The sequence below is a fragment of the Anopheles moucheti genome, chromosome 2, assembly GCF_943734755.1.
Source record: "Anopheles moucheti chromosome 2, idAnoMoucSN_F20_07, whole genome shotgun sequence".
Taxonomy (NCBI): domain Eukaryota; kingdom Metazoa; phylum Arthropoda; class Insecta; order Diptera; family Culicidae; genus Anopheles; species Anopheles moucheti.
The window spans coordinates 75123823-75146967 of record NC_069140.1 but is presented as its reverse complement, the minus strand read 5'-3'; the positions used below and the strand labels follow the sequence as shown (position 1 = coordinate 75146967).

Genomic DNA, 23145 nt, shown 5'->3' with positions numbered 1-23145 from the left:
TGTTTGCCACCCTTTTACTTTCTTTCCGTTCCGGATCCATACGATCGATCTAAACAACGAGAGTAATTCGTCTTTCCGCTTCTCTCGTTTTTACACTACAATGCCCCGTCGTAGCGTACACTACAATCATTCCGCACCCGCTAAATAGATATGCACAATGCAGAAGCGAACCCAAGTAGTAACGGATTTGGTACATGAAAAAGTACGAGAAAACAGGTTTATTCTGCGGGTATGTAACATCCCGAAGGAAACGGTTGCTAATGAAATGTGTCCCCTTTGCTCAGCCATGCATCGCGCCAACTACGGTTATTTCTTGTAATTAGGAGTAACACAACCTGCTACGAAACGACCCACTACCAATCACTCCCTCCAAGTTTTGCTCCTGCATCCTGGTAATATTCTTATAACACCATTCCATTCGGCATTTATCATCATTAATTGCTCAATCCAAACAATACGAATACGAGACATTGCTGTTACTACTACTCGCACGACCGTTCATTGACCATTACCCTCTTCAAAGTACAACATATAAAATTGAACGCACACTTCCTGGCATGCAACTGAGAAACTCAAGTCCCATCACGCTGTATTATAAAATTAAATCATTTTCATACCGAAGACCTTTTCCCTTGAATGGGTTTTCCGTTATCAGTCACCAAATGTGCTCACATTTTGTTTCGCACCACGAACAACAGAGGTCGCTGCTCTTTCCCTGTACTAAAGACGGCTACAATTTCTTAGCTACCATATATGTGGTTCAACCTACGATGACGACACGCACCACGGTCAAACAGTTGATCTTCTTATTACAAACTTCCTTTCATGCATGCTGATTTCGCTTTCCCTTTGCACCACGCATTACTAATTTTCCTGATTTACGGCAAACATTCAAGTACGTAAAAACAAACATTTTGTTAAAAAAAGCTATGCTTTTATTATGCTTTCCGTTCGATCCGGCTGTATAATTACCGTATCCTACTCCCCTAGACGAACGATTGTATGTTACCATCTTTCGTGCTTCTGATTCCATTTATACCTTCGCTAGTTCTTTTTCGTTTTTGTTTCGTTCGCGAGAGATCAGCCATTGTGCAAGCCGCACACAAGCCACGGCTTCACCGTCAATAAAGGGAGGGGGGGAGGGGACTGTGCGCGCGTAGGAATATTGATGTAAAATAAATACTAAGTGATACCCACATTAAGAGAAAGGAAAAAGAGAATAAGCCGGTATCGACGATCTATAGAACGTGCCAAATAACACATCTTGATTTGCTCTCTAGCAACGGAGAACAACCGATGTGTTAATGTGATCTAGCTACCCAAGATGACCAGTAGCAACAAAAATGCTTACATACAATGCATCAGAGACGCGGCTCATTACTGCATGCAGTCATGCGCACATCCACGATTATACGGGTGTTGTTGCATTATCATATTATGCACGGTCGCAGATGTTTAAATAGCGTCATACCGTCATTCCAGATGTGGCATTACAAGACATTGATCTTATTTTGCTATTTTCCACGCATCGCATTTACTGAATGTGATCCCCACCTCTAGTAATTTTCCTATATGAATATATCATACCTCTCCTTCCCTCCTCTCTAGCTCTCTCTCTCTCTCTCGCTCTTTTTCTCTTTTTTCCCTCCTTAACGGTATCGGCAAACATTAATTCATAATCGAAACCTCCTGCAGCCCCACCCCTATTCCTCTATTGCGCCGTTCTATCTTCAGCAAGGGGTTACGAATATTCAAGGCAACACGTAGCGCACGTACGGCACCTCCACATCCTCGCCGGCTTCGTCGTTACAGCAGATCTCAAACACGAGCGCACGTACATGCGGCTCAATACTCTTCTTCGATACCTTCCGCACGACCTCGGACATTGGCAGATTCAGACGTTCCTGCTGCTTCTGCTTGGTCATGAAGAACGCGTACAGCATACAGACGCCCTGGGACAGCATCGTAATCTTAAGCTTGTGTTCCCGATCGAAGTAGTCCAGGAATTCCTGCAGCGTTAGCTCGCCCTTCACCTCGAACCGGTCCCACAGTGTCCATTCTTTGTCGTAGTAGGTCGACTTTTTCGCCTGGATCGGCTCGGAGAAGGTAAAGAAGGGCAGTGCCAGATTCAGGAAACCGTTCTTGAAGCGTTCCATCGTGTTAAAACTGCAAACCAAAAGAAACCATTCAGAATATAACGCAATGTAAACGCGTTTTGTTCCTTACCCTTGAGCCAGTTTATAAAGCTCCAATGAAACGCATCCGGCAACGAGCGACGTTGTGGTAGCAATGGCCGGCATAATTTTGCCCGCGATCAGTTTCGACTTGTGACGATCTGCTGGCGGAATTCTGTAGTTGGCAGCGCGCAAATTCGATGCCGCCACAATGAAGTCCATGTGCAGATTGTTATCGTCGTCCTTTTCGAACTCCAGCGGTGTGATCCTAAAATCGGGCTTTCCCAGTGCAGCCAGCTCGTTCTGCAGCCGACTGATACGGTCCGGATCGAGATCTTCACCACCCATACCACCGCCTCCACCACCATTCTCTTCTGCCTGCAGCGCAGAATCCGTCACAGCAATTTTGACACCGGAACGTGGTGTGAACTTCGGCACCTGTGTGAGCACGAAAGGAAGAATCAGTTAATCAATTATTATCTCCTCCAGAATTGGTCTCAACATTTCGCAACCTATGGGCACAGACAACGCTCACCTCAATGGCCACCGCTATCTTTCTGATGGCATCCCGGTTACGCTGCTGTGGAATGCCGTACACCTCTGCCTTCAAATTGGCCGCCGCGAATATATAATCCAGGTGCAATGGGTTTTCCGGATCGAAAGTGATAGCCTCTGGCAGACGTTTCGGTCCGGACCAGAACGGTTGCCCGGTAGAGCTGGTCTGATCGGGCGGGAAATTGAAGAGCAGCTGACGGATTTGATTCGAGTACTGCTCCTCGAAGTACATACGGGCCCATTTTACGCAGTCTTCAATCGATTTCGGCCTATCGTCAATCAGTGCTTTCTGCAAGGGAAATTTGATAATGGTTATTTGCCGACATATACATAACAATAAGCTGTAGTACGATAAACCGTAGTGCCTTCACAGACTATAATACTATAATTAAATATATTACCTTAACAGATTCGAGTGCCTCGAGTGGTTGGACGCCGGGCAGCTTTAGCGTGCGCTCAATAAAGGTCGGATCTGTGATGTACTGAGCAGCATTTTCGGCAACCTGTTTAAAGATTCCCTCAAACGTGTCTCGTGCCCATTGCAATGTGTGTTCGATCGCGTTCGGGAAGTTCTTCAGTGTGCAGATCGGAATCGACTTTTCTGGCGGATCTTGCGAAGAGCTGTAGGATTCCGTCAAAAACGGTACTACCACCTGAAAATAAATAAACACAAACAAGAACAATTAAACAATTACTGCTAACAATAGTGAAGATATAAATTAACTTCAATAAAACTTTGTTCATTTTTATCCTAATCGCAATGTATTATCAACCAATAAATGCTCATGCTTCCATGAAATAAGGAAAGAATGATTTTAGGCTGATAACATTTCTTTTCCTGCCATAATGATGGATTTCTGAACAAATGTAAATTCAGTATCCCATGGAAAACAGGTTGACTAGCGTTTTTACGCTCGATCCCAATCATTTTTATTCATTCGATAATCTATTTTCATTCCTATCTCTTAGAAAATCAGCAAGGAATCATTTAATTTCAATAACGCATTTTCTATTTTCGTCAAAACAAAATGTATTATCAACCAATAAATGCTCATGCTTCCATGAAATAAGGAAAGAATAATTTTAGGTTGATAACATTTCTTTTCCTGCCATAATAGTGGATTTCTGAACAAATGTAAATTCAGTATCCCATGGAAAACAGGTTGACTAGCGTTTTTACGCACGATCCCAATCATATTTATTCATTTGATGATCTTTTTTCATTCCTATCTCTTAGAAAATCAGCTAGGAATCATTTAATTTCCATAACACATTTTCTATTTTCGTCAAAACATAATGTATTATAAACCAATGCTCATGCTTCCATGAAATAAGGAAAGAATGATTATAGGTTAATAACATTTCTTTTCCTGCCATAATTGTGGACTTCTGGACAAAGATAAATCCGGTATCCCATGGAAAACAGGTTATCGTTCATCGTCTTTACATTCGATTCCGAGCGTTTCATTAATTCGTCATACGTTTGTTTGTATTATCAACGTTATTAAATATGCTATACATTAGTTCCAAATATATTTGAGACTAAAACAAATTGTATCGATAATATATTTTTTCCCTGTCTTTTAGAGATAACCTAAAATGTGTGTTAGTTTGGCATCTAATAGGGGACAGGTTTAAAATGTTTGCCGTGTTTGTTTTACTGTGCTATTGACCAAATTTCATACCTGTGATCATTTATACGCATATACTTCACTCTAAAAACAATGTATCCTTCTCACCTGAATGTTGCCGAGTGTTCCGAGCGTTCCCGATTCCAACAGAGGCTTGCGGTAGTAAACACAGCGACGGTCCATGTAGATACGCGCATCAATATTGTCCAGCGCATTTGCAACACCATCCAACCGATTAAAGAACGTATCATCGTAGAATCGCTCCGTTTCTGGCCCGACACGGTTCTCGTGCGATGTCACCTGAATGTCGCCATTCATGCGCTTGACTGCCTGGGCGGCGACACGCGATTTCGGCTGCTGTACATCGTGCGGCCGGAACAAGAACTGGCGATTAAGATTGCTTTTCTCGATCAGATCCATATCGGTCACAATGATCTCTCCATCGCCCTTGGACGCGACTCCGATCATGGCGAAGTTCTTCAGCAGCTCACAACCGATAGCACCAGCACCGACGATGAAGTACTTCAGCTGTCCCAGTACGTCCTGGAATTTGCGACCAAAGACAGCAATTTGTCCATCATAACGCGAACCCGTCGGAGCACAATCTTCCTCCGTTAGGTCAGCCTCCTGCAGGCACTCAATCGCATCGTAGCACAAGTACTGGCAGATTGGCGTGAATTTGCCCGTGCAAGCTTTCATCACTTCCTGCGCAGTAATGCCACCAATCGCTCCGTTCATCGGGCACAAATCACCAGCGCACACCTGCGCGAACTTGGTCAACATGGACTCATTCAGCTCCTCGATCGATAGCTCCTTTGCACGCTTACGACACATTTCCACGAATTCCGTTGCGTCCGCCGAGTTCCAGGGACGGGGCAAACGTCCATGCTGCTCCTGGTAGCGACCCAGTACGGTGAAAGCAATCTGCGTGTTGGTCGAATGATCCCACTTGCCAAAATCGGTCATTATGAACTCGGGAGCGTTCTCCGCATCGGCCAACGATTTGAAGCTCATCTGCTTGGACATTTTAACCTGCGCTGCTATACCGCCACGCAAGTACGGACTCAGCTTGCTCGTATCACCGATGCTGAAAGTGTACGGTCCAAGCACCTTTATCTTCATCGGCGCCATTCCGTTCAGCTCTGTCATACCTTGAACCTACGATAGGGAAAAGTACATATGAGAAAAGTGGTTTCAATTTTAAACCTTACTACATTAAACTTTAAAACAAACTTAAAAAAAAATACTATTGCAAATAGCAAATTGGGTTGTATACATATGTGTAATACATTTGATTAAGAAAGTAATATGAATAATAGTCATATAACAAGAACTGTAAATAAGTAAGTGTTTTAATGCATACGATTGATCTCAACATAAAAAAATCCGATTAATTGACATAACACGTCAAAAAACGTGAGTGCCGTAACGACTATTACCACTCGTCAAAGGAGGGGATATCGATTAGTTATAATTAAATTTACCTATATTGGACCTTCCTATAATAGAATATAGGTAACGTAAAACCCTGACTTCCTCATTGATTGATTATTTTTCTCATTATTCCCCCCATGCGCTGACCCAAAGCAATTCAATTAATAATTGCAGGGCAAACTAGATCAAGCTGTCAAAAGATATACATAGGGAACATAGGGCAGAAATGCTACTAAAGTAAAATAAAAACGATCGATTAGTCCGCAGTGTTAGCAACCGTGCTAACAGAGTAAGCAAACTTTGAGTGGCGTTGCTAGGGGTCGCTACATATCAAACCGACGCCAATTGAATATGGGGTAACGATGTCTCAATAACTTTTTCGACACATTTAAAAAAATATTGATCAATAATTGTCAAAACATTATCGTTTACAATTTGACTACGGAATTACATACTTTTCCACATTTCTTTAAGGAAAATCATTTATCATTTTCTTTTCTATACCAAACATGTTTACCCACGACCGACTGCACAAAGCCGAATCGGACAAAGAAAAGTAAATGTGTACCGATCTGCAGCAGACAGGATTACAAAAAAAACACACACGGTACGCATCCTCCGCCCGACTCATGCCAATTACACACCAAGTGTAAGTCTCGCAATGACGATAATGATGATGATGTCAGATGATGATGCGACGCGTGTAACAAGGAAATTTCAACAACAAAGAGCTGCAGCTTTTGGCAGCAAAAACAAGGCGGTAGTGAACGTGGTTCAAACCACCTCGGTTGGATTGAATAGTTTCGGCAAATGCACAATTCAAGGTGCATCTTTCAACCACAAAACAACAAATCGGGAAGATACAATCCTCATACAGTGGGAGGGAGGGAGGTTTCTATTAGCAATCTAATCTTGTTTTTCTAGCCCATTTTCAAACACGATTATTTCGAAAAAGGAAGCATAAATGGCATGGAAATCTCAACTAGAATTATGACTCATGACATCCTTCGATTCCACAAAAACCCCAAAATAGCAACCATTTAATCGCCCCGCAACGATAGTAAAGAAACTGAGCTGACACATACACACATACAGCAACAGCGTGCCCACACACAACCACACATACGCGCGCGCTTTTCGGCTACCCCTGGATAGGCACACACACACACACACTCACGCACACACGCACGGAGAAAAGATTCATTTCGAGAGTACGCTCATTTTACTCCCTCGGCAAAATTTCACCATCCCAGCCAACACACAAGGCATACACGAACGCACGCACGCACGCACGCACACTGCGAATCAATTTCACGTCATTGCGTATTCAGAAACCGTGGGTGGGCACAGTATTCCAATGGGATGCTTTTATGCATTATTAGCGCATTTCACCACGGTCACACAATGCTTTTCTCACAATCTCGTGCGTGTTTTTGCAGCCTAAAATTAAACCCATTCCTACATCCCATTTTGCTCGCATAAATACACACGCACACAAATATACACATAATCTTCATTGGTTCCCCCCTTTCCAGTTGCCACACACACGCACACACACACATAAACACACATGTACACACGCCCCACTGAAGGGGGATACTTACCTCCGTGAAGGTAACATAATCGCCATCCTCGAAACCGTGGCGTGTTTCATCGACGCACGTAACGACACTTTCGACATCGTTGGTAATGCTGGCCACCATGGCCGAGCCGAGAGTAGCCCCATTCTGGTCGTACACGGTAAAATCGACCCCAAAGTCGCAGAAAACCTGAGCGAACAGACCGCGCGTATCTGCCACAATCAGGGCGATGTTATGCCGATGCGTAATCTCCGCAACGCGCCGTTGTTCGGCGGGCGAGGTCTGCGTCAGCACCACGACCCGGAACTTCTGCAGAAACTCCTCGGTCAGCTCGCCCGTGTACGCCACCGTCGGTACGTAATGGTTGAGTTCGGAGAGCTGGCGACAGCTTGCGTCCGCACGGTTTCGCCCATTGGCCACATCGTCCGTGGTCAGATAGAACTGCGACGACAGGTCGCCGACCGTGCAAACCGCCGTGTCATGCAGGGTGACAGATTTCACTCCGCCGAGAATCACGTTCTTCGCTACCTCGACACCGAGTCCACCCAGTCCGGAGATCAGCACATCCGAACGGGCCATCCGACGCATCGCGTCATGGCCGAGCACGTAGAGTTGGCGCGAGTACAGACCCTCGTCGATTTCCTGGGCACCGCCAACACCAGCAACACCACCGCCGGAATTGTTCTCCACGGACGGCACGGGAGCGGAGCCATTGTTATTGGACGTCGCCATTACTACTACTGCAGCGGCTGCGGCCGATGATGGTGCAGAGCGCTCTATCGCAGGCGATGACGAATGCGGCGGCTGCTCGTGCTGCTGCTCGGGCGGCTGTGTCAGCGACGGCGTCGGCGATGGCAGCTTCCGCTTTTTGGCGGCTGGGGGATCGACGAAGCTGTCACGAAACTCACCACTAGACATTAAGCCAAACCGGGTGCGTCCGTGACGAAGACGGAGGTGAAGGAGGAGGTGGTGGACTGGAGATGGTTGCTGTACCTCCTTGGCTTTCCGAACGGTGCCTGCGTTTCGTCTTCGCCCTTAATACCAACCGGGTGGTAAAGCTCACACAGCGTCCTTTGCCTCAAAAAAATGATTGAGGTTAACAAATCGTGTTTCCCAGCCAACCCGCAGAAACTCGTGCTGGAGGAGCTATCGTTCCACCACCGCGCTCGAATCTAGCAGCCCGAAGAAGCTATCCTTTCTATCTCACCCTCGCGTACCGGTTGTTTTGCGGCTTCGATCGTTCTAGCTACAATTGCTGCGAAGAAAATGTGAGCAAAAAAAGCGATTCGCTACATTAAAACACGCCGTCATCACCGAAATTGTCACGAGTAAAACTATGCGCTTCGCGGAGAACACACTGAACATGAAGTTCTTCCTGCAGCTGTGTGTGTTGCAGTACAACAGACAGACGGCGGCGGCGGCGGCTGCAATTGACACTCACTCACACGCACACATGCACAGACGAAATCGCAAAACACCGCTTTAGAAATTACGCGTTGCTTCTTCCCCGATTCGATCATAAATTTATTGTAAGTTCATTTTGCTCGTTGTGCTGATTAAATTCCACATTGTAGCACTATACATGTTCAACGTAACAGCCGTTCCTATCATACTTGTCCTAGTCGGTTTCGAACATTTTGCTGACACCGGCCAAACTTCTATAAAAATGCCCCCTGCCAACAGTGGTGCCTCAAATTTGCAATGGCTTTCTTTGATTGAAGCTGTTGCCGGCATCATTTGACCATGCTTAAACGTCACAGTTCATTTCTTCCATGTTCTAGACCATCTCCCGTGAAAAATGCAACGTGCATGAATGGTTGCAATCTCCATCTAAACTCGCAATTCGGTAATAGCATCCATATGGGAAATGTAATAACTTACGTGTTGGAAAATAGGATGTCACTGTTCGTCCATTCCAGTCCCCTGAATGCCCTACACACAAACGCAGTTACACACTCGCACCCAAAAAGCGCAGAGTATTTGATACAGGCAAGCTAGCTATGTATGCTAAAACCGACTTTGCTGACTACTGTGAGAATATGCAAACGAATTGAAATGCATTCTTTCTTCACATCCGCTTCTCTTCGCGTCGCGAAACACTTACTTGTCTTCAATGTTACTCTGCAACTTTAAGTTCAACCCTATCAATGCAATATCGTCAGACATCGGTTGCTGTGCGGTGGTCATACACGCACACGTTTTAGCACTAAACTTTATTTGCACGCTACCACTTTGCGTTTCAGCAAGCTGATTCCGATGCAGATTGGGCTAGAGCACTGAGGAAATGTGTGCAAAAATTATACTTCAACTCACAGCGAAGACTGCAATTGGCGACGGCTATAGAAGCGGCTTCGATGCTGAAGGCGAACGGTGACAGCCCGTACTGGCGGCTAAATATTTTTTTGTTTACAGTTTTGGGCACGAAACGGCCGCCTTTTTAGCCGGTTGTGTATCGGTGTTTGTTCACCACTGGCGGCTCTTCCGTTCGATTTGACAGCTGTGGTGAGAAAGCACCACCGTTTGAAATTACCGTTACCAAAGCGATAAATTATATTGAACATATGAAATGCATTCTCCCTTCGAATTCTCTTACAAACAGCTACCAAATACAGAAAATTGTTAAATTTAGTGTTTGCTCCCTCATAGTACACAGCACGTCGTGCCGACATGGCCGTTGCCAGGAAACTCGGTCCAGGGCTACCAGCTCCTTCAACTCCAAGTTGTATCCATTCTCTGATGCAGTATTGGGACTGATACTCTGCACCTCAAGAGAGTTTCTATCATGACAAGATCCCCCGCCAAACAGGAACTTTGTCTTCGTCAGATTTATCTATCTCAATCTAACGTGTACAAAGGTGTAGATCCAACGATGTCGACGTATACTGCGAAGCTAACAAGCTGAAGAGAACGATTGAAACCGTGCCTCGGATATCGAAGCCTTATAGCATCATAATGGCCACTTGACATTATATCTTCCAGAGCTATCTTCTAACGCCCTTTTTGCACAGCAGCTTCAACTACTCGCGAACGTTTACATGTTACTCCAAATATCTCAGCTTTGTCGATAGCATGACTTGAATGTCCGGGGTAACCCAACCTCTTGTTCTCCATGTTCAGGACGGCTAACCTTCTATTGCGTTTTCGCTCCTACAGGACTCTAAACAACTGAAATTCAACAACGAAAAGACAGGAGGTTAAAGGTGAGGCATTACAAGCCATTCCCATTAGTGACGCAACGAAAGAACAGTTGAAATTCTATATTTAAATTATTTATTTCAGCACACACAACAGTGGTGTATCCAAAGTAGAATGATTTTCATTGTTTTAATGTGGCGGCAATTGCACTGTGTGTTTTAACCATACGTTTTAATCCCTGCGCTTCAGTACGTTATCACATGATTTCCCTTCCCGATGCATATTCCACTTCTCCAGCTGAGAGTCCTCCATTCATTTAGCTAATCATGCTGCAAAGAGACAGAACAGACAACATTCGTTAGATGGGTGATGCAGCTGTGTTTTCGAACGCATTCTAAGCGCAAAACGTGCAAAGATAATTCTCTATCAAGCTTATTTTTATGTTGGTTAACAAAAAAAATGTACACAACAGTTTCGCGCTGGGCGGAAAAAGTTTTAACCAGACGATCACAGTTGTACATGCACCATGCATCTATCAGGCATACTACGTACGTACAGTATATCCGCAACCGGACAGGGATTGCGAGAGAGCATCGACGTACCAAAAAACAGGTCGCTCTAGCTACCTGTTTCACAAAGGCGAAATGTTGCTTTCGGCATCAAGCGACACTAGACTACCGAACACGTTCCGCCGCAATGGCAGAAGTCCCTCATCGGTCGATTTGCTCTTAGCGAGCAGATTCGTCTCTTTCCGGACAAACAGTGGCGTGGCTGGTTTTTGTGCACTTGCCGCCCTTTGTGCGGAACGTCTCCAGGGTGGTTGAGACGCAGCACTAGAGCGTGCCGTCTGATAGGTCAATTGCGTGAGGCTACGATTAGAAACAGTAAGGCGATCGTCAATATTCACTGTAGCCGTTTTTGCTTTAGCAAAACCCCATTTCTACCGTTGCTATTTTGCTTGCGTGTTTCAAATTACTGAGGTGACTGTTACTACCATCTTCTGCAAGAAATAGCCTCCACTCATGTTCGTTAGGAAACAATCGGCAACTTACTCTATAATTCTTGTCTGGCTCGACCTTGCCTGGCTTGGGTCAGAATGGCGGCTGTCTGCTGAACCTTTGCGGGATGCTAACTTGACACCGTGACCGATTCCATTCGCACGATTTGTGTTGTCCCACGAATTGTTGCGCTTCAAGTTGTTAGCAATGGTGGTAATGCTGCAATCAAAAATATACCATTCACGTACAGCCCTGCTAAAGCTCCGCTCATCCAGCCGTACCTGTCACCGATCCGACGTTTGTCCAGTTCCTTTTGCAGCAGTTCCGGGATTTTATTCTCATTCGCCGACACACGTCCGTCCAGCGATTCGTTCCGGTAGCGATTCATGCTATCGGCGCTAGAGCTGAGCGGATTGCGCCAAATGTTCGACAACTCCACGTCACCGCTCGCCGCAGATAAATTCAGCATTTCGGCAGAAAATGTCGGCCGTGCGGGTATAATCGGTGAACGGCAGCATACGCTACGGAATACCAAAAGAATATCCTTGATCACAATGGAAGAAAATATGGGATTTCTCTCAGAACACTCACGAATTTACGTCTTCCAACTTTTTCAGTAGTCGCTCGTTCTCCCGACAAACGAGCTCCTGGTCTCGTATGATCATTTCCCGCGTCGAGTACAGTTCTGCGTTCTCCTGCCGTAGCGCTTGGTTTTCCATGATGTATACCTTTACCAGTTCCTTCAATTCGTTGCCCTCCATATCGGTTAGCTTTTCAATATCCACCTTGGGTGGAGTGCGTGGGACCGGTCTACGCTCTAACAAATCCACCTGACTGTTAATGTCCTGCGCTTCGCTCTGTAGATTAAGCGCCGTCCGGAGATGTTCATTTTCTACCTGCAGTGCTCCAATATCCCGCTTCAAGCTCAGTATGAGAGCTTCCCGCGGGTCCATCACGATGATAGGCTTTGTGCGGATGCGTTTTGCACGTGCCGCATAACGCAACGTGTTCACCGTTTCCGTCACATTCGAATGGGCCGGCGAAATGCAAGCGATCTGCAAATATAAAACCAGGGCCGTAGTATGATCTAGTTGATGCTATCTTCCACTGCTTACCATCAATGTAACCCCATTCCCTGCGAGACTGTCCGCCAGCAGTTTGGTTAGCTTGCTGTCCCGATACGGTATGTGTCCGCTTCGCTTCTTCGAGTCACTTAACGAAGCAATACAATAACCTGCAAACAAACGTAACAGAGACACGAATGAGATAGAATCGGTTCCAAAGCTTCCAAAAACCCGTCTCTACCTACCCAAAACCATCAAACTCTTGTTGATGTTGTTAGCCTCCTCGAGCGTTTTGCCCTCGCTGTGCGTTTTCTTCGTCATCTCGCTGCCTGCTAGATCGACAAAGTTAATTTTGCCCTGCTTGGAAATGAATACACCACCCTCAGCCTGCTGCTCGGAGGTGATGTGCACCGTCAGGATCGTGTGACTGCGGGAGGAATAATCGTTCATCAGGTGAGAACCAACGTGCCGGTTTCGCATTCCTACAAACGGGTGAGAGAGATAAACGCGTGAGAAGGCGATGAAAAGACAATTCAATCAAGGGTTTGAAACGATGGAATTATTCATTCCACCTTCTTGCGTCAGCAAAACTTGCTGGATACCGCGCGTACCTTCCTCCAGCACCGCCAGTAAGTCATCCAGCTCCTCACAGTCGACGGTGAACAGATTCTCCACAAAAAAGCCACGTGACTTTTTCGACCATCGTACGGCGAGTGGTTTTCTGGCCGTGCCGGGATTCAGTAAGTCTATCACCTGGAACAGAAGAATCAAAAGATTCGATTGTTTCACAGCATTTTTTGTTTAATTTTCGCCAAAGTTATTGCACTGCAAGGAATTCAAAGAAAATCATATCCCGGCGTTATAGCGAAACGAAGAAAAATCGATCATTTTACAGCATGCATAAATCATTACGATTCTTGCTTACAGGTCAGGTTGGCAGTGAAGATAATTGCTGGCGCGTCCTATCTATGCCATGGTACCGACTCCTCACCGCCAAGTAACACCGACACGTTCCCACACATGTGATGCGAAAATCCTTCCTGCTAGCCACGATCGATTTATGAACCTCGTTCGAATTATGAACCAGAGTCAAGGCCAGTTTGACCGCGGTTTCTGTTCGTCGGAACAGCAGTAAAACGATTTCATGCAGGTGGCGATGTTGCAGTAGGTGGTTAAGTGAGGTGCTTATAGATTGCTCCTGCACGATGCCATGACGGTGAGCATAGATAGAGTGTGGTGTTGTGTCATGCAAGGATCCAATTATTCATTCCATTTTTTATACTTTCCAGCCCCTTGCGCGCCGAAGCTGCTTGTTTGCTCTGGTAGGCGATTACGGCTTTAGCTGGAACACAAATCGTGCATTATCGAAGGCACCTTCATGCCTCAGATCAGGTGCAATTGCGCCGCAGACAGTATTACAATCCGGCGAAGCTTTCAATTGATACAATCCAATAATTTCAATTAAATCGGTCCCACAAAATCACTCACGTTACACCATGCATTCTATCCCTACCGGATGCCTTTCACATCGATTCCACTGGCCTTTAGAATCTTTCCGCTTAGGTAGCGATTCACTGAACGAATGCAAATGAAATTTTAAATTTTAATGCCCATTGAAGAACAGCATGTCCGTGCTGTTAACGGTGAAAACGGTGGTTGCGGAACCCCACAACAGTAAGTACGTTGCTTGCAAATAATGCCACAAACGAAGAGGATGCACGGATCGATACACAATTTAAATTGATTACGTTTGTACGGATTAGCGTTCGGTGCAAACAAACATTCTACATATAACATTCATTCCGCTCACCTTTTCGTTGTAGATCTCCAGAAACGATGCCTTCAGGATAAAGTTTGTATCTTTACGCTCCTGCAGCAGCTTGAATAAATATAGAAAGGAGCGAAACACCAATCCGTGATCCTCGTGGGCTGGGTCGGGTTTGTGATAAAACTGCAAAAATTACAACTTTCAAATTAAACCACTTGGGAACACCTCCAATGGCATCCAACCGGCTTACCAGCTCTGGTGGTCCCGTAAGAGTATGTGTCTTCCCCGAACCGGTCTGACCGTAACAAAACGCAGTGCAACTAAACCCTTCGATCGCCATCTCGATCAGTCGTTTTATGCCGGAGTACTGCAGAACATCATCCTGGGTAGCACCCGGTTCAAACACCACGTTGTACGAAAACAACTTCGGCTTCTGTCCACCAGCACCGGAACTCAGTGGAATTCCGTCACACTGTGGAGAGATTGATAGGTTATCATAATTAGCAGTGCTTCTTCATGATGAACGGAGTGTGAAGTTTCCACTTACCAAGATTTGGCCATTTCCAGGAAATTGTACCACCATCTCATCACCATGTCTTGCCTCTTTGGTGCTTAGCGGGCGCACACGTACCACCACATTGATGTTATCTTCCGGTGTTCCTGGCATTGAATTACTGCTTCCGGTAGATGCCTGAGTGATGTTATCGAGGTTGTCGATGCTACCGATGCTGTGGGATAGAAATCGAACGGTAATTAAGCCTGATCTTGCGGATATGTCTGTTTCAAATAATCTAAAACATCTAAACACTCATAACATTCGCATTCTACACAAACTTTTGAAATTAATACTAAAAGTCATTTTCACATTGAGGATGCATGATTGCATGGCATCAATTTTACCAATTTATTAAATCTGACAGCTTTCGACTTTCAATCATGCCTAACATAACCTAACTTGACCTAAGCTTCTCAAGTATCCTCGCTATAAAAGTCATTGTTATGAGGCACGATTCGGATAAGATTAGAGTGATTCTCACGAATATGACCGATTAATTCAATTACTTCGCTTTACACATTTGAATCGCTCCACCCAGTGGAGGATCAAGATCCTTAGTGACCCCGGGCGGTGAATAGTTGATAGATGAGGCCTCTGGATTGTTTAATTTCGAACCGGCTGACTCACTGTTTCCTGCATTAAAGTTATCTTGAGGACTCTCCTACACGGAAGGGTCCTAGGCGCTTGCGGATAAAATGATCGCCTAGGGCCTCGCCGTGTTGGGGGCCACAAAAAATTTGTGCCGATTGTGCGATTTTTGAAAATTTAACAGCAGAGTTAATTTATAGCAAAAAACAATTATTTTAAAAGGTACAAAACTGATCAAAAATATCTTCCTTGGTTATATAAAACATTTGTTTCTATGTGATAAATTAAATGCAGAGAAGAATATCGACTTTGTGACTTTAAAGTATACACGAAATTGCATCAGGATTTCCGAATGTATAGTACCAGGAGAGCATCCACGGAAGAGGTAGCACCTAGTACAGCAATTTTGCTCGAAAACCGCCGAAAGGTATGCAATGTTTAAACACTAACTTTCCCGTTGGTGGAGAAAAATTTCTCGAAAACCACCAGTTTTGAATGTATAGTACCAGGAGAGCATCCCCGGAAGAGGTAGCTCTTGGTACTGCGCCGTAAGGTATGCAATGTTTATACACTAACTTTGCCTCTTCCACCTCTTCCGTGGATGCTCTCCTGGTACTATACATTCGGACACTGGTAGTTTTCGAAGAATTTTTTCTCCACCAACGGGAAAGTTAGTGTTTAAACATTGCATACCTTTCGGCGGTTTTCTACCAAAATTGCTGTACAAGGTGCTACCTCTTCCGTGGATGCTTTCCTGGTATCGGCAATCTAAAAATTGCTGGTTTGTATGGAATTTCGTACCAGCCGACGGGAAGTTTGAGCGAGATGAAGGATGCTTTCATTTATCTTCCTTACACTAGATATCGCTCTCACGGGTTTGATAGTATGCAATGCAATAGTGATGGGCAAATTTATTCCACACTGCAGGTGTCACCTCTTTAAAAATATGCTTTCCTGGTTTCGTAAATCTGAAAATAATTGTGTTGTTCATCGCCTAAAACATCAACATGAGCGAAACAGGTTTCTAAGAAATTTCGCTGATTGTTACCGAAGAAGTAAACCGATTGGAAACTGTTCCTTGGGCGAAAAATCGTAGAAGGCGTTGGACGAATCAGGAATCGTAAATGTAAGTTAATCGTAATCGTAAACCGAGGCCTCCAAGGGGATTGATCCTTCACTGGTCCTAGGCAATCGCCTAAGCCGCCTATCGTTTCATCCGCCACTGGCTCCACCCAAGTACTGCAAGAAATCTATCATCTTCTTTGCGTATTATTTTTCAATAATTCTACACATTGCATCGACTACAACAAGCATGCTGAATACTCAAAGTTTCTAAGCGTAATTCTTGGTGACCGGTGAAGCTCTAGAGATCTCGCCTATACAGAGCCATTGTTATCAATAATTGATCAAAATGTTAACCTGTCGCTGGAATTGGAAAGTGACTCACACAGCTCCGTTAAAATTGGATTAGCCAGATTGTCATCTTGGCATCATCCGTCCGGCTGTCTACTGCGATTTGCATCCAGATATCGACTGTGCGTCATTATCAGCATACTGTTACGCTGTGCATTATAATCCAGAGGAGTGACATGGGACCTTATAAAGTCCATTCATCATAAGGAAGCATGTCTTTGTGGATACTATGTGTAGAGGGTCTCTCGTGAAAGATATTTGAACAAATCGTTGTCCCACACTTTGACTAAAATTCTCAGTTTGGAAGCTTTGCAAAAATCGATACATTGGTGAACCTTGTAAGGTATTTTGGCCACAGCGTAAGGAATAGAACCGGTTTCGTACCTTGAATAAAGTATAATGTAGCATTACGACTGTATTGATTGGATCCTAATCATGGTACGATAGAATTAAGCGGGAAAGCATTTCTACACCGTCCAAGGTTATACTAACAAACGAGTTTAAATTACTCATTACGCAAAAGTGAAAGACATCGTAATGTATCCAATTGGTTTCGTGTCCCATCAATGGCCATAATACCATACCGTGCGGCATTCATTTCCTAACGGAAATTGACCATTATGACCTTTATTTGTCAACGATAATATGAACCGATGGAAAAGTATTGGTACGGTTTCTGGTTCCCAATTTCTAATATTACCCAAAGAATTATTTTATATCCGCTTCTTTTTATGTTCACTTGCGATTAATGCTCTAAAAATAACACATTCCCAGCAACAAAAAAAAATCCATGCCAGAATGTTTCACCAAGCTAACAGCAAACGCAATCACTGAACAACGCAACTAACTAGTGTTAATGGTCACGCCATGGTGCCAGAACAAACAGAAGTTTACAACCGAAGTTTTGCGCCGTTCGCACCAGCCAGCGGCGAAGGACACCCAAGGGACCCGCCGCACTGTTTGTCCTTCTGGTACAAATCCGTTCCCCCATTTGGAGAGCGGAAAAATGTAAATTAGGGTTGGGAAAGACTAGCTCCCTTTTAAATCCGGCGAAGACGACGTACAAACACGGATGGGAAGGAACTAGCAGCGAAACCGTGCGAAGGCGACCGGTGTTTCAAGTTCGACCAAGCGACTATTGACCCCGGGAAGATGCCGTGACGTTGCTGGCTTTTCTTGACCTTCGTTAGCCCCCTAGCCTTTGAGGGGGTGTTTGTGTGTTCGGTTTAGGGGTAGAATTGGTTTTTTTTTTGTATTAGTCGCGATTTCACCATACCGTACCAGAACATATTAATTATTTCTTATCTCACCAACTCTAACCTCCAATTGCTGCTAGTAAACATACTAAAGGAATGCTGTATCAGTAAAGGTTATAAAGTGTACAACAAATGGTACAGCATAATTCAGAAGCCATCAACCGGAAGGATACGACCCCTATCGGATGGAATTATTGATTTTTGTATGAACGGTACCCACCGCTGCCCGATGGTCTGACGAAAGAAGGTTGTTCTTCGCTTTGGCCGTAGGACGTATGTCGCATACATGGTTCAATTTGGACACGTTTCGTGAGCATTTAACATCAGGTGATCTCTGATGGTTAGAGCAGAACCTATTTATGATGTGTTGGGAGGGATGTGGCGTTATCTATTCCACAGGATCAAGAGGGTACAAAAAATGGAGTAATGATCATGTCACTGTTGCACGCTACAAATGCCCTTTACAGCGCACTGGTAACACAGTTAGACATGGACCATCATTAATAGCGACTGCGGCATGGTGGTTGGAAGCAAACATTCTAGGAGCACGATTAAAAGATGCAATACTTCCGAACCGAAAACCATAACCACCAAAACACGACGATGATGGTAGAACTATTGGAAAAATAGAGCCTTACACGAACGGAACTAGAAGAGCAAACCGTGTACATACATAAAATATTCCCTGCCCTAACTGGGACAGCGTTCTGCCAGTCAGATAGGGTTATGTGTGTGGAGTGAGTTGCGTGTCGATTCTTTAAAATGTGTACACACGCAAGACTGAAAACTACTGCAACGACCCATTGCGGAGCACCTAGTGCAAACAGTAATGACCAAGGTCAGTGACATTTCAATGCCCAGGTGCTTCTGGTGTCTTTTCCTGACAGCACATCCTTCAACATGGCACATGAGGACAAATGGGAAAATCCAAATTTTTTTCTAAATCCATCAATCCATTTTTCTCAAAGGAATACTTATGGAGCTACTATGTCGCAGATACTTTGGCATACCTTTGAACAGTTGGAAAACTCAGGTTGGAGGTTTACCATAAATACTTGAGTACTTTGCTTCTCTAATGTCTAAAGACTTCTAACTTACTAGTGATTTATTCATCTTTTTCTTTTAATGTCTTATGCTCGTTGAGTGTCATTGGGCGGGTTGGTGATCTTTGATAAAACGTATTCCTTAATTAAGCGGAATGAAAATTTCCACGGGAACCTTCAGCAGATGCTACTGGGAGATAACCTGTTACTTTGATGCGACCGACCACGACCAGACACTTCTTCATTACAAAGTCCATCTTGTGCAGATACTGCTGCATACGTTATACGTCACAGTAATTGATTAATTTATTAATGTATCCTAAAATCTACTATAATGTCGAGCTCAGCTCTCCCACATCAATCAATTAATCTCCCTTACGCAGGACTGACTTTCGAGCTACGAATGTACCGTGATCATTAAGCTCGAATACCCATTTGGATCGTTCAAGTATTCATCACTATTCACATTCTGTTCTGATATTGTTGTCAACTTTAATATATTCGAATTAAATTATACTGTTAGTTTTTCTTTTTTCCAAGGGATCACTACAAAGAAATTGATTCGTTTATATATTTTCATTGTTTGGAATTAGGGTCAAGAATTCATTTTTTCGGACAAGAAACTGTTCATGCTGCAGCGGTCACATGATGTACAACATGACCAGGGGTAGACTTCAACTGAATCCTCTGAGACTCTTCCCAAATGGATCGTCCGTGAAGACTATTCCAAAGCAGTCTCCAAACGGGGACACCACTCTTGGCATTCTTTTAAAAACATCGCAACATTCATTGTACAAAGTGTTCCAGCAGGACGGTGCCTTTGGCTCTTGGACCTTGCTCATGGACGATTTAACCAACTTCTTGGGCTAAGCTCTGTGAACTCGCATGTCCTCAAAATTTGAATACTTTTGTTTGCTCCCATATGATGACGATTCTGAACGAAATCGAGGTCATCGGTTTGAAACAGGTTTGAAAAGATGAAAATTTTCAAACTTCGGACAAAATTCCCATGCCAGTCGTGCAGGCCGCTTACTTCTCGCTCGAGCTTCATGTGAAGCCTTGTGAAGTAATACGAAGTAATGGTTTTTGTCTTAAGTTTTGTTTTATAGAAACATCGCTTCCAATTATTGTTTAGTTTTTCTTTGAAATTTGACACATTTTGAAATTTTATTGACCTCTTGTGGCCAAATATGATTAGCCTAGACCTCTTGAGGTTGTTATGCCGCTGAAGAAGAATAATTTACCCAGTGACGCAGACATTCAAGATCCAACAGTGAGCAGTTTAAGGAACTCATTTAAAGATTGCCTAATTTGTGACGAAGTAAAACAAAGGATGCGCGACGAAGCTTTGTTGGCTAAAATTAACTAACTACTGAGCTACAGAACACTTAACCTCCTGTTTCCTCCAAGAGCTTAAACAACAGGACTTTTTTTTTAACCGGTCCACAACATGCAACGTTCTTCAACAAAACAATAGCTATAAATTGAATTAATATCCAAAATAATAAAATCAGGCAGGAAGGTTACTGCCAAGGAAACTCTTCAAATTAGCCTGTGATGGCGCTGTGAGCTTTCGGTTTTCTTTGGAATTCTGCCTCCAAACAACTTTCACACAGCGCACAGAAAGTAATGAATTCCAAGGAAAACACCTTTTGCTGCCCTTCAAAAGCATTTTTCTACAAAAAAGCCACACCACAACTACCAAAGCTGGTATGGAAATGGTTTTTCTCTTTTCGTGTGTTTCTACTCGTGCACAGCTTATCATTTTCACTAGTCACCGGGAATTTTACTTACTCATTGCCTCGGGAACGGAACAGTATCGGCTGGTTGCGGACGGCGGTACCATTGTTGCCAATCGCACCGCCCGTCGTGCTTAGATTCGAGGTGGAATTTCGCAACGGACTGCGGCCACGGTACACCTTGCCATTGTTCATCCGTTCGATGCTGTTGGAGCGACGTGTCTGCGTCGTTGTCACCGTGCCGTTATACTTGTTGTTGAGACTGTTCGATCGCTTCATACCGCTGCCACCGGATGCACCCGTACTGCCTCCTCGGTCACTCGCTGCGGCGGCATAATTGTTTAGCTTACTGCGCACACTGCCGTTCCCGATGTGGTTATTGTTATTGTGGGTGGTGGCGTGAAAAGCGTCACCCGGCCCAACCACCCGCCTTCGACCACGCTGGTGCGCGGGATACTGTACCGGGCGCTGCGGTGAGATGCCACGTGTTGAGGTGGAGGTGCCTGGTGGTTTGTACACCATGCTGAAACGTCGGGCCGTGGGCCGATACTACGTACTGCTGTCAGGGTTTTCCTTCACCACCGCACTAGCCACCAACAAATGAATGAGAAAATGAAAGAAAACATTGAAAAACTCACAGTGACCTCCGTCGGTGCGGTTGGGGGACCACCCTCGCTGTCCCCGTTTAATGTGATTGTTAGCGTGTGTTTGTCATTAATTTGTAGATTTGTTTGCCTTTCCGTGGGAGTTGATTACATGTCACTCTCAAACGGTCACATATGCTCAAACATTAATGAATTGCTTTCGGTGGCCACCGAATCACCGGGGTGAGGTGAAGTACACAAACTCGCAGCTACACGATCAAACGTGGCAATCAAACAAGGTACCCGGAAACATCCTCCGTAGCTACGTAGGTGATCGTTTATTGTTGCACCTGATTCTATGCGATCATCACTTCCTATGGGGGGGCCTAGTTCACTATTTTAATAATTCATTTCAACATGACGACGGTTTTGGTCCCGCACAAAGGCACGACAGTTCAACGACTGAAGCGACTGAGCTCCGACACGATTCGTGGCTATGAAAGCGGTTCCTTGTTTAACCTACATAGACCACTGGTGCGCTTCATCTTCACGATTCGATATCCGAATTCGAATTCCGTCCAGTTCTTCTACTGGATAAGGATCTTGAACGACGTGGATACATGTTTATCCCACCAGCACTCAAATTGAATCCGGTCACGAATTTGTCGATCCTCATCACACAATAATCACAATGAAAAAACCCCTCCTTTACATTTACGTACAATCATTACCTCACCCCGCATTCCCAAAAAAGGAAACACACCGCCGGAGCCGGAGAGTGACACAATTTACATCCTTCCGATGGTTCCGTAACGAGACAACCGGTCCCCGCGCCGGCAAACGAAATTCCCAATTCACTTTCAATCAATCAATCAATTCGACTACGAAAAGCTCAATTATCTGTTAACAATTCGTCCCATTAATGTTCCGCGCCCGCGGGACACTTTTGCCGCGGGAAAAAGATAAAATCAACTCGTTGTGAAAAATGGGGCGATGGAGGAGAGGGGAGCGGGGGGGGGGGGGGGGGGGGGCGGTGGGTGAAACGATGACGGTGATGTCCGCCGTTTTCACAAAAAAATAGTGTCCAACGGATCGAAACTTAGTTCCGATCAATCCAGCACATCTCTCGCTTCCTTCCTCTTCATCAACTAGAACCATTGCACAGTGGTCCAGCTCATGCTAGTGGGTGTGTTTTATGTTTTATGTGTTTTATATAGGTTTAGAATTGAGCTTGGATTAAGTACAGACAGTCCCCGAGATACGCGGTTCCTCCTACAAGCGGATTCGGAGATACTCGGTTTTTGGAAATTTGACAGATGAGTTAGTTTATAGCACAAAATCTAATCGAAAAGGTAAAAAATTGGTCGAAAATACCTTTCTTTCTCATATGAAATATTTGTTTCTATTTAATTTTAATTTATCATTTCAAAAAGTTGCATAATTTGATGAAAAAGTCAAGATGAGAAGGAAGTCGACTCTGTGCCTTTGAAGTATAAACGTAATTGCACCAGGATTCGACTTACGCAGAAATTCGAGATAACGCGCGAATTTTCCCCGGATTATATTGGTCCGCTATAATAGCGTATCTCGGGGAAAATTTTTACTCAAAATACAAATTTTTTTTACA

At 44.5% G+C, this 23145-nt stretch overlaps 2 protein-coding genes across 2 annotated transcripts; both read right to left on the bottom strand.

Moving 5' to 3' along the window:
* Nucleotides 1-179: 179 nt before the first annotated feature.
* On the bottom strand, nt 180-9620 carry LOC128299192 (ubiquitin-like modifier-activating enzyme 1). The gene is made up of 7 exons (XM_053035081.1): nt 9479-9620; nt 7399-8629; nt 4469-5518; nt 3131-3382; nt 2710-3018; nt 2227-2612; nt 180-2166 (listed from the first exon to the last, which is right to left on the bottom strand). The coding sequence occupies exons 2-7, from the start codon at nt 8290-8292 to the stop codon at nt 1752-1754; spliced, it is 3306 nt and encodes a 1101-aa protein (XP_052891041.1). The 5' UTR covers nt 8293-8629; nt 9479-9620; the 3' UTR covers nt 180-1751.
* A 1125-nt stretch (nt 9621-10745) lies between these two features.
* LOC128299193 (kinesin-like protein KIF12) lies at nt 10746-21456 on the bottom strand. Its single transcript, XM_053035082.1, has 12 exons — nt 20990-21456; nt 14887-15067; nt 14590-14811; nt 14382-14522; nt 13183-13324; nt 12817-13053; nt 12623-12741; nt 12099-12562; nt 11789-12028; nt 11562-11726; nt 11136-11378; nt 10746-10838 (listed from the first exon to the last, which is right to left on the bottom strand). Exons 1-11 carry the CDS (start codon nt 21454-21456, stop codon nt 11141-11143), a joined length of 2616 nt encoding a protein of 871 aa, XP_052891042.1. The 3' UTR covers nt 10746-10838; nt 11136-11140.
* Between the last annotated feature and the right edge of the window lie 1689 nt (nt 21457-23145).